This window comes from Muscardinus avellanarius (genome assembly GCF_963383645.1).
Source record: "Muscardinus avellanarius genome assembly, chromosome: 4".
NCBI classification, from domain to species: Eukaryota; Metazoa; Chordata; class Mammalia; order Rodentia; family Gliridae; genus Muscardinus; species Muscardinus avellanarius.
The window spans coordinates 157,647,031-157,659,478 of NC_137789.1; the positions used below are offsets into that span (position 1 = coordinate 157,647,031).

Genomic DNA, 12,448 nt, shown 5'->3' on the forward strand with positions numbered 1-12,448 from the left:
TATCAAGATTATAGAATATCATTTTATAATGCTGTATCAGGCAGTATATATCTAGAAATGTGACTTTTATATTTTTAATTTTTCATTATTTTCTCTACTTAATGTTTGTTGACATGTTACCAACACAGATCCACCCTCATCGCTAAATATTTGTGCACAGTAAATTCATACATGAAGTTAAATGTGAAACACCTTCCTACCCATTTGTAGCTCTCCTTCCTTCTTCTCAAGGATAACTTGAAACTAATTGCCCTGTGCTCCTCCGGACACTTCATGCATTTGTAGGGTCCTCTGCTTTCCTCTCTTTGCTTTTAACATGAAGTGGTCCATGCAGTCCTGTTACTTGGCAAGACAGGTGCACCAATACCTACTCAGCCAGGTCCACTCTGATGCCCTGCACTGCTTCCAGCTCCTGGCTGTCCTCAGCCCTTCCTCCGAGAGCAGACAGACACGCGGGTCCTGGTGCGCACATCGCAGTAGAGTAGGTCGATGGCCAGGGAAAACAGTGTGAGAATTTAATCTTGGCAGAAATGACAAATGGCCCTCGCTTCCGCAATTTGCAAACTCACCAACCTTCATGGAGAACAATCACTTTCTGGAATCTTCTCCAATACCAATTTTGTTCAAGATGTTGATTCTTGTTTTTATTAAAGCATATTCCCAATGACTAGCTAGGCTGAGCATACTTACCAGCTATGGGGAGTTCTACTGTGAACTGTCTGATTATATCCTCTCTTCACCTTTCCCTCCTTCTTTCCACATTGGGGACCATACAGAGGGGTGTTCTTTGTCTGAGCGACACCCCCAACCCTTTTTTATTTTATTTTTTTACACAGGGTCTTACTAAGTTGCTGAGAGCCTCACTAAGTTGCTGAGGCTAGTCTCAAACCTGTGATCCCCTAGTCTCAGCCTCCCAAGTACTGGAATTACAAGCATACACTACTATACCTGACCTCTGCTCATTTTTTTTTTTTTCTATTGGGCTGTTTGTTGAGACAGAGAGAGAGAGAGAGAGAGAGTGAGTCAGTCCTTGATATAACCTATTCATTGATTAAAACTAATCCTATAAAATATATTTAATTTTTCTTTACTCAAATTTGTCAATTTATGTTCTGCTGAGCAAATCCCTCCTTGCCTCAGTATTATAAATTTAACTACTTTTATGTTAAATGTCTGCTAATAACTTTAGAGTTGTTCTTTTTTCTCCGTCTTTTCCTTTAAGTGTCCAGATATCTAAACCATCTGGGATCCCCGCAGCGAGTGCTAGGGTGCAGGTTTACCTGGGCTTTCCCCCTGCCATGTTATGAATGAGTTCTTTCCCCACTGACATGCAGTGCCGCTCAGCAGGAGTGCAGCTGTGCGCCTGTGATGATCCCGTCTTCTGCGTTCTCACCATACTTGCTCCACTGCTCTCAGTTATTCCCAGCTAGCAGTCAGTACTTCCCTCCTGGTTTTCAACTGCAAAATTAACTTGTCTGTTCTTGTGTATTTCCTCTTCCATGTGAACTTTAAAATCAACTAGTTGGATTTTTTTAATATTGCTTGGATTTTAATGGGCGTTCTGTTCACTGATAAATCAACTTGGGGGAACACGACAGTACTTGAGGGAATACTTTGCACAATGTATTTTTCCAGCCTATGATGGAACATGTGGGCTTCTTTGCCTGTCCTTCTTGGCTTATCTGGTTTGATCCCTGTCCACCTGGCACAGGGCTTGCCGGATGGCTTCCTGGGGGTGTAGCCTGGGTGTTAGCGAGGGATCCTTCTTCCCAGAACATCAGTGACAAAGCACACTGTCACTGTCCCATGAGTTTGGTTTCCCTCATTCTCACCCTGAACCCAAACACCCTAACAGCTTCATGCTTATGAGGTCCCATCCCTCGACAGGTGTGACCACAGGTGTGGCCTGCATGTTGCTTATTGTTTGGCAAAGAGCATGGCCACACCCCTAATGCCTGGTACAGCATTCCTGGTCCTATAAATGAGAAGAAAGGATAAGGAGGTAGAGACACTGTGTGCCATTGCTGTTGTTGCTTTTAAAAGACATCAGGTAGAAAATAAGAGAAGCCCTTGGTCCATGCTGAGGTGGGGCCCGTGTTGGCTGTGGCATTGGTTCTGGTTCTCAGACTGCAGCTCACAGTGGCCCCGGATTCTATCCAGTGCCGTGGCAAGGAGGAAGTAGGTAGGAAGTGTCAGTTTCACAAACAGAAGGAACAACTTGTGTTTTGTGAGCCGGAACCACCCTCTCACTGCAGAAGAGGCCGGAAGAGTCAGTGACTTTCTGGACATTGAAGGGTGGGGCCGTGGCATCAGGGACACCAGCTCAGCCTCACCTGTCACCTGTAGCTTTAGGATGTCTCCAGCCTCCTCATGGAACCGCACCACCATGGTGGTTCCGTGCCATCAAAGGGGCTGGTGTGTTACTGTAGGAGGTGCCAGTTCCTAAGCAGTGTGAGATAAGTGGAGCTCAACACACTCTTCAATCCGTGGACACCTTAAGTTTCCACAACCCTCACAGGTAATTAATAATAGAGCCCATATGTCAATGCCTGCCTTCTGTATAACTCTTGGCAGCATCTCATTTGGTCATCCATCACCCCCAATTTATAGATGAGAAAACCAACATACCGATTTCTTCTACCTGGCATTGCCTTTTAAACCACATATAACCTATATATAGACCTTTGAGATAAGGAGTGTCCAACCTTCGTACAAGTTTCCCTTAATTTACCGCATATGTAAGGTTTTTTGTAATTAAAAGTCACAGGGGCTCAGGAGAGTAGCTCAGTGGTAGAACATTCCCAAGGCCCTGGGTTCCATCCCTAGCTATTCTTCAGCAAAGAGCTCTGAAATATTAAGAACTAACTCTACTAAGGGCTTGTCACCTGCTTTATGCTGTTCTACCTGCATGCACCATCTCTGCATAGATTTACTTCTTCCCACAGCCTGATAGGCAGCTACTATGGAACCTCCCTCTTTATCAGGGAGGAATTTGAGGCACACAGAGAAGCGGGATCAGTTGCCCTGGTGAGTCGACTGCACAGCCGGGATTTGAGTACAACACTCTGTGGTCTCAGAAGCTCATACATCGCCCTGAGCCATGCCTTGGGGTTGGCTGGCAGTCCTGTGGTTTTTAAAAACATCTCAGAAGTATGTGTCAAATGCATGACGCATGCCGCAGAGCCTTTCTGAGACGGTGCATTAAGCTGTTCAGCTTCTGAGCGTGTCTCCTGTTTTGGTTTTCAGCTATGGAACAACTACTTCCACCTGGCTGTCGCTTTCCTCACTCAAGAGTCCTTGCAACTGGAGAATTTTTCAAGTGCTAAGCGAGCCAAAATCCTTAACAAGTAAGTCCTCGTCCAGCTCCGCAGCCCTGTTAGGAGCCTCCAACTCTATTAGCATGATTTTCATGTCATCGCCAAGCCAACTCGGTACAAATTGAGATGTAATCACAGTGTAATGAAAGGGTGGCTTTGAATCCTGAATTGGGCATAGCCTTTTCTAACCCATGAATCAGGATCTGAAATTGCAGGATGCATCCTGGTCGGTTCAAAGGCAGAGCGACTCGAGACGATGAGAGCCACCCAGAAGTTGGGTTTCTGGAGATCATGGCTTTGGCCGTGCACGGTTCCGATGTCCTTCCACACGTAGTTTACTCCTGAGTTCCCAGTGCCGCTCCTAAAACAGAGGTGTCTGATGAGAGCCGTTGGCACTTTGGGGATGGTTCAACAAATCATGTTGGAGTCTCAACTGTCGCTGGTTCCCTTCTTGGCAGCAGACGGCCCGCCTTCTCCCACCTAGGAAATTGGAGTGCACAGGACATGCCCCTCCTATTGGATCAGTGTAAGCAAACCTCACAGAAGCTCCTGGAAGGCCACAGTCCTTGCAGGGCGGGCACCTTAGGCTCTGTCCCTAGTCCACATCCAGCAGAGTTTTTGTGTGCATTCTCTTCAGAATCCAGGCACCCTGAGGTCTTGCCTCCTCTCTTTCTGCCTCAGTTTCACTAATTCCCCACTGTTCCCAGTTTCTGCTCATAGATGCTCTTTTATTTATTTATTTATTTTTGGCTGTACTGGGGATCAAACCCGGGGGCATTCTACCTCCAAGCTATACCCTCAGTCCTATTTTTTATTCTTTATTTGGAAACAGAGCCTCACTGAGTCGATAAGGGCCTCACTCTTGAGAGGAGCTCTGAAATGGCAGCTGCATTTCCAGGTTATCAGTTCTCTAACACCCCTGCACCCCAGCCCTGTGCTACAGGTTTTCCGAGTCCCTGCCTCTCTCCGAGCTTAGAGCCAAGCAGTGTGAGCAGAGCGGTCCCCACCTTGACCACTGGTGCCATACGCCTCCTCCAACCCGCACAGCTCTGTGCTCACCTGCGTCTGCGGTGTCCAGAGACAGACTTCTCCAAGCTGTGCTTTCTGGAGACTGCTTGAACACAGATGTCTGGCTTCTTCATGACATCCGCATCTCCTCTGGGCCAGCAGAGAGCTAGGGATGGCTTTTGGTGGTTTTTGCTGTCCTTATTGTTCAAACACTCTCAGGGAAGAAACTGTTGTTGTAGAAACAATAATAACCAACACACATTGGGTCCGGGTCATACAACTGGCTCAGGCTCCATAGCACCTCAAAATGTGGGAAAGCTCAGCCTCCTCAGGGATCCCCCGCCCTTGGGGCTGCATTCACCAAGAAGTGATATAAAGAGGAAGGCCTCACGCCGGCCAACTCCATAACCCATTTGAGGCAAGCACCTGCAGCAAGCGTTTGCACATCCTACCCTTAGAGACGCCTGCAGGAGAAGGAGGCTCTTAAACCTGACACTCCCCTAAGATCCCACATGGCAATCTGTGCAGAGCGCTCTCCGGGCCAGGGCGAGGAGCTGTGTGCTGGCTGGTTCTTGTGCCGGAGTAGATATCAGTGAGCAAGCCAGGCTGAAATGATGCCGCAGATGTGCTAACCCCACAGGGCCACCAGAGAAAGCTTTCCTTTTCACACAGCAAAGTAGCTTCAGAGGCTTCAAAGCTGAAGAAGACTAACGCAGCCAGCTGCTGTTTTCCCTTCCAGAGCCAGAACAGGACCTTTGGATGGGGCTTTGGTGCATCTCTCTTACGATTGTCGTACAAGAGAAGCCCATGTTGTCCTTCTGCGTTTCCCTTGAATTCCCAAGGAAAAGACCCGAGCATTTCAGAAGATGTCTTCACAAGTCTGTGCTGTTTGGTTCTGGGCCCCCTGTGAGTGTGAGGGGCTCTCCAGGGTCATGGGCTTGTGTGTTGCAATGGCTGGCCACCAAGAACACAGAGCCCTCCTGCAGAGATGAGGCCAACGTGCCTTGTGCATATGAACACGGGGAGAGCCACAGTGCTGGTTGTAATCATCGTGTCTTTTGATAGACCTTAAACACAGTATAATCCATTTGCAAATTTCATTTCTAAAAAGCCAAACCTACATAAGGAATATTTTAGAGCATCTCACATAAATGCTGAAGTTTTCCAGGAACATATCTAGTACATAGAAATGTTTTGACTTCTTTTAAATTATCTAGTAAAAAGGGATCACGCCTATTCTGTGCTCAGGCAGGTGTGAGCCTGGTGCTTGGGGCAGAGAGTTAAGAAGTAGATCTAACTATGAAGACTCTCCCTGTCCAGCGGGGAAGGGAAAGGGGCAAAATTGAGAATAAGTGGGTTGTGGGGCAATTGGAAGGAGACCAGGGCCTTGGCAGCTGGGAGATGGACCTGCAGGGTTCAGCCTGGAAAGCCAGAGCGTCCTGGCACTGTGGACTTCTGGGATGGGAGAAAAAGGAAGCTGAGACGTCAGCCAGATTGACTAAATGGACCCCAGAGCCACCGGCCAGCCCTGAAGGGGACATCAAGTCCCAAAGGGTGTGGCCAGTCTACCAGCAAAGAGATGCTGATGGTGGCTTAAGGGAAACACAAGGCGTGGGGGGCTTGGGGCAGGGGACAAGGAACTAGAGATATGGGAGTTGGCCCATGGGTCTGAGCCAGTGTCTGAACACTGGCCTGGGGCTCAGGTGAGCACAGTACATGCTTATCTATGTCTAGAGGAAAGCCCTGGGCCTGAATGGGGACTTCTGTCAAACCCACTGAGTGGCCTCCAGAGTGTCTCTGCATGCACCTGTCTGCTACTCTAGAGCTTATGGCTCTAAAAAAAAAGGTATCTGAGTGGGATCCTCCACCCCTTCCTGCCCACCTTTCTCCTTTATCCTGCAAAGCCCAAGAGCATTTCACTCTGCTTGGTCCACAGGATGGTAGCCTAAAGTAGTAGAAAACTTCCGGATCAAAATACGTGCATGAGCCGGGCGTGGTGGCGCGTGCACGCTTGAAATCCCAGCAATTGGGAGGCTGAGACAGGAGGATTGCGGTTCAAGGACAGCCTCAGCTACTTAGCTAGGCCCTTTGCAACCCAGTAAGAACCTGTTTTAAAATAGACAATGAAGAATAGGGCTGGGGAATGTAGCTTGGAGGTAGAATGGCCCTGAGTTCCATCCCCAGTACCACAAAAAAAAAAAAAAAGCCTACCTGTCCATTCCTCCCTGTGTAGTGCTCTGAGTGCTCTGGATGAGGAGGTGGGCTAATTAGCCTATGCATTCCAAAGACATTTCCCCAGTGCACGGAGGTAATATAAAAGAATGGGCCATACCATGCAAAAACTGATTATGTCAAACCCAAATTGAGTCCAAGATTTTTCAGTGAAACAAAATAAATAAACCCTAGGAATCAAAGTCGATAATAAGAAAATTTAGCTGGCCTGACCTTCAGACACCCTTGGGGTGCTAGTGACTTTACAGGCAGGACAGAGATGTCAACAGCCTGCTAAACCTGGCCGCCACTCCTTCCCCCACACCCCACCAGGCCTTCCACAATCTTAGGGCTCAGGAAGTGTGAGTGAAGTATAGAAAAGCTGTCCTTTGATGAGTGGCCAGCTGAACAGTGTTTGCATGCAAGCCGCCGGGCGTCCTCCTGTGGGACGGTGTGGCCACGGAGCTTCTGTCTTCAGGACTTTGTTCCAGAGGAGAAGACAGTGCATGGACTGGGCCTTCAGCACATCTGAGCACAGAAGGCCCATTTATAATTTTCTGCAGAAGAAGGTGCTGCTTGGTGGCAAATCCCAGCTCTGCATTTAAACTGCATGGAGAGACCACTCTCTGCAAAGACCCTTTGCCTACTCGATCCCTGGTTTTCCTTTTCTTTTTTCTTTTTTTCTTTTTTTTCTCTCTCTAAGAAAGGCTACAGCCTTCTGAGAGCATGGATTTCGCCAATGGACCAAAATACCACATAAATATATCTCCATCCTACCTGACCAGTGGCTTCTGAATGCCTGTGTGTTAAGTCAAACTACAGGCACAACTGTTGTGGGGAACTAAACAGGAAATGAATAGTTAGTGGCAGGCCCCGTTTGGTAATGCAACCTAATCAGAAGCTGCGATTCTGTATTGCAGATTCTAACAGGAAATAGAATCAATTCAATTTGCTTTTGTCCTAATTATTTTTTTTTCAAGAGACTCATACTCCTTTCAACAAATTCACTTCAAGAATTAGAAGGAGACCCGGGGAGACTTTGTAAGCAGTATCTCTGGGCTGCTTTCCTGTGGCAAACTGATACAGTGTCCCCTGTGCCTCAGTGACATGATGAAGCAGGAGTTGGTGGGGTGCCTTCCCAGGTGCATGTGCCTGCTGGTCCCCTTCCCGTATCTCTCCAGGAACTACTGTCAGTCCCCTTGAAATAAGAATGCCTTGGCCAGGCATGGTGGTGCGTGTTTGTAATCCCAGAACTTAGGACACTGAGGCAGGAGGATCACTGGTTCAAGGCCAGCCTCAGCAATTTGGTGAAACTCTCAGCAACTTAGCAAGGCCCTGTTTCAAAATAAAAATAAATTAATAATTAATCTAAAGAAGGGGTGGGGTGTAGCTTGGAGATAATATGTTCCTGGGTTTAATGCCCAGTACCACACAAGGAAAGGAAAGGAAAGGAAAGGAAAGGAAAGGAAAGGAAAGGAAAGGAAAGGAAAGGAAAGAAAGAAGGAAGGAAGGAGGAGAAGGAGGAAGAGAAGGAGGAGGAAGAAGAGAAGGAGGAGGAGGAGGAAGAGAAGGAGGGGGGGGAGGAAGAGAAGCCGCTCTCTCCTGCCTCCCAGCTCTGTCTGTCTCTGCCCTGGACTCCTCTCATTTCCCCATCAGGCATGCCCTGTGCTCTTGCTGCAGGCTCTGTGCTCCTTGGTTCCCCTGATTCAAGGAGGAGTGCTCTCTCCTCTTAGCCATCCCCATATCCTCCAGTATGTTGTCCTTTCCCTTGGTGTCTCAGTCCCTTTTGTGTTGCTATAGCAAACATACATACCCTGGGTACCTTACAGAGGTTGTTTTGGGACTGGAGAATGTCAAGAGGATGGTGCCAGCACCTGCTCCGCTCCTGTTGAGTCTTGTGCTGCATCTCTACATGGGAGGGGAAGAGGGTGGGGGGCTGCTCAAGCGTGAGAGACGAGGGCTGACCTGCTTTGTAACAACCCTCTGTCTCCAAAGTTAATCTTGCTGTGAAGACCCAACTCTGCCCCAAGGCACCAAACTCCCATGAGCTCTAACACACTCCCTCGGGACCTAGTCCCATCTCCAGGACTAGCCTGGTGTCTCCACTGGCAGAACTCCATCCTAGGCATGATGCCCATGACTTGACCATGTCCACGAGGCCTCTTCAAGGTTCTAGCACTGCATGAAGCTGCTGTGTAGCAGACCCTGCCTCCAGCCGTGCACCCCGAGGGACACGGCACATCTATCCCCAGCTCTGTGCTCTCTTCATTGAGTGCTCTCTTCTCCTCATTCCCAGAGCTCCAAGCCAAGCCATTCTCCCAGCCTGTGGCCTGCTTTCTTGTTGGGTTTAGACTCCTCCTTCCCAACATTAAGGGATGGAGATTCCTCAAGCCTTAGTCTTAGGTCTTCTCATGCTAACTCCTTCAGGACACATTTCTCAAACCCTGGGTCCCAGCCACCCACTGGTCCAGGGTATTGATTGACTGAATGGGTCATTGTGTTACTTTCCTGGATCATCTGTTGTGACAGTGACCATGGACTGGATGGATCGAAACCAAACAAATGTTCTACCTCATGGTTCTGGAGGCTAGAAATCTGAAATCTGGATGGGAGCTGCACAGGTTCTTTTTGAGGCTCAGAGGGCGAGTATGCCCCAGGCCTGTCCTCTAGCTTCCAGCGACTGTCCCTAGTCCTTGGCATGCCTGGGCTTATGACTGCTATCTCATCTCTGCCCCCTCCTCAGGTTAGGTTCTTCCTCGTGTCTTCCCGTGCATCTGTGTCTGTAAGTCTCATTCCCTGTATGAGAACACTAATCAAGGGCTTTGGGGGCCACCCTACTGCAGTAGAGCCTCATCTCCGCTGGCACACATCTGCTTAGCCCTATTACCAATTGAGGTTACATCAGGAATTATACATACAGGATATATATAATTGTACATATAGGATATGTATATGTGCCTATTGGGTAATTGTCTCCTGTCATGCCAATAGCTCTGTGAGGCCTGTGGGTCCTGTCTGCAGTGCTCAATCAGTGCTCATCATGTGATTCAGTTTAAATGACCATGACACGCATGAGAGTGATCCTGTGATGAGGTACAGTCTGAGATCTTAAAGGAAGGACCTAGACTTGATCAAATGCTTGCTGAGACACACAGGGGCATCTTCTCTTCTATTCTTCACAAAAACCTGGGACATGGCATCAGGAATCATTTTCCCAAGACCAGGGGTCAGAGTGGTCAAAGAACTTGCCAGTTGTGCTTAGATTTGGGTTCAGATTGACCTTATCCCCAAGCCTGGGCAGTCTCCGGACATGGGTTTTCTGCTTGTGGAATACCGATGTATCCAGGCACCAATGTTAGGCCTGGGTGTAGGATCCTAGAAGCACCAGACAGAGTGGGTGACCCCAGCTCCACGCCATTCTAGCTCCGTGGCACAGGGAGTGCCATGTCTGGACGTCTGTATTGGGAGAGTGCTCTAGTGTCTTTTTGCTTGCTCTGTGGTCCCATTGCCAGGATGAAAAGAAATGAGAGTGCTTTGAAAGCTCTGAGCTTACTTGCTGGTCCTAGAAGTGGTGCAGAATGTGGATTTGTGGTCTGAGGACTTGGACTTCCCTCTCCTCACCTTGGGACTATAGACAAGTCTCTATTTCTCCTCTAGGACCAATCCAGCTCCCTCAGATATCGAATATTAGAAAGGAACTTCACTGATCTCGGGGGAGCCCCCAGCCCCGAGTTGCTTCCCGCTAATGAGTTCCAGCGCAGACACTCAGACTATTACCACTGTTCTCCTCCAGGGGAGCACATGGAAATGTTTGGGGTGCTCTCCTGAGGTCTGGTGACAGCTGTGACTCTATTTGTAGAGGACTCTGAAGCAGGCATAGATTCATCAGAGCTGTCTTCTCATTAAAACTAAAGAAAAGCTCAGTCTCACTGCCAAGGAAAGCCAATCCTGCTCTTTGCCATCCAGTTCCTTGCTCTTCCTTGTCGCCTAGCTGGAAAGAGACTCATCCACAGGACAGGGAGACCTCAGAGGAATCAGCCTTGAGTATGGGCACAGTGTTGCTTCCTGTGTTCCCCTCCCACTGACAAATGACAGAGTGCCAGGGCCAGGTCATCATGCAGCCAATGGTATCCACCCCAGCCCAAGCTGCTGAAGCTGCTGGGATGATGCCTTTATCATTCATACGATGGCAAAATGGGAATTGGGAGACTGTAAAGGATGTACAGTATCCTAACAGTGAGGTGCATACACCCAAGTTACACAGGGAAGAGTGCCTCCCTGTCACCCATGCGTACAGGCCACGGGCCTGGCTATGACTGTACTTTTATTGCCTGAGATGGCCTTCTCTTTACTGTAGCCTTGGAGACGTGCATATTACAATCTGAAATCGGTCTCATTCACAGAGTCTACCTAAATCAGCAGTCACCTGATTGGTGGGTCGGGCTCACAGGTGACAGCTTGTCCTGGGAGACTTGAGTGATTTGAGCTCCCAGTTGAGTTTCTCTATCTGCACTGAAGCTTTCTGCCCTCCATGGGTCAATTTCCTGCTCTAGGTGAAATGAGCGCCCTGTGATAGGCAGGTACCTAGGGTGCTGGGGATTTTCATAAGGTAGCAGCAGCCGCAATCTTTACCTAAAGAGCCACATGCGATCATCTGTCATCAATATCCCTTTGCGTGTCACCTGCCATGAGGATGAGCGGAGGGAGCTGGATGACACAGCCGCTCAACGGCAATATTGTATGATAATTTTGCAAATTATTATTTTTAATATAATCAGCTTCTTCCTTCGGCAATAAAGAAAAAGTTAAATTGCTCACAAACTAATAATGCTTTATCTTCTGAAGCATCAAATTCTGTTTACTCATGAAACACACACCTCCTCTCTTCGCCCACCGGGAAGAAAATTAGCATTTATTTTCCCTGATAAACAAGAACCGGTGGAATATTTGTTGACATCTTTTGGTGTTAAGTTATTCCTCCTGTTTAGAATGATAGAGCAGAATGCCAGCAACGTGGAATCGCCCTTCCATTACTCTGGGGTTTAATTTTCACGTGGGAGAGCTGCTTCGTGTGCGGTAGGATATTATTTGGTGCCTATATGCATGTAACATGCATGGAAAACAGACTTCCTCTCAGGCCCAGGAGCCTAGAGACTAAAATAAGCACAATACTGCTCCTCGGCACCCCCCACTCTCATGGGGAATGTTGCCCAGTGATGAAAGTGAGTTTCCCCAGCTGGATTCCTACTCCTGGATTCTTGGTGGTGGCAAATAGAGCTGGAGCTCTCCTGCTTTCTCTACTTGTCTCCTTGATGGGAGACTTTGGTTGCACTCAGAAACACCGCGAGCCTGATTTGCAGATGCTCCAACGAGTGACTCAGCACGTTATCCTTTCCCTGCCTCACAGGTACGGAGATATGAGGAGACAGATCGGCTTTGAAATCAGAGACATGTGGTACAACCTTGGTGAGTAGCTGGGATTTCGGGAGGTGTAGGCCTTGAATCCCTGCTAGGTCAGGCCGTGGGCCCTGTTTGTTAGTGGTGGGATATTTTAAATATCTGAATTGTTTCTTTTTCCAGAACACCAGTCACTCTTCTTTATAGTAACCATGTTCAGTAATTAAGAGACAGACCAAAGGAAAGGAGAGAAAATCCGAGCGGGGATGGGAGGGAATAGAAAGATCAGGAGAGCAACCTCTTGTGTCAAGCGAACATCCTGCCTGGGTTCCCATTGATCAGGGAATCCCCCATGTGTCCAGCCACGTAGTTCATCCTGCTGTGACGCTTGCCATCACTTACGGCATCCAGTTTTGCAGAATTGCACTTCTAAATGGCCTGTTGGACTACTCCAAACTGGATCCTGTATTTAGGTACTCTGCCACCAGGTGGTGGTAGCATAATATGCTCCTACC

At 48.3% G+C, this 12,448-nt stretch overlaps 1 protein-coding gene across 10 annotated transcripts in view; it reads left to right on the forward strand.

Annotated features, from left to right (window-relative positions):
- Positions 1 to 12,448, forward strand: part of DOCK1 (dedicator of cytokinesis 1) — a gene marked incomplete at both ends in the record, with an annotated part of 504,224 nt that overhangs the window by 398,876 nt on the left and 92,900 nt on the right. For all 10 annotated transcript variants that reach the window (XM_080694979.1, XM_080694982.1, XM_080694983.1 and 7 more), the window contains 2 exons: positions 3,247 to 3,347; positions 11,944 to 12,002. In XM_080694979.1, the coding sequence (XP_080551105.1) occupies positions 3,247 to 3,347; positions 11,944 to 12,002 (160 nt within the window). The remainder of the gene's footprint in view (positions 1 to 3,246; positions 3,348 to 11,943; positions 12,003 to 12,448) is intronic.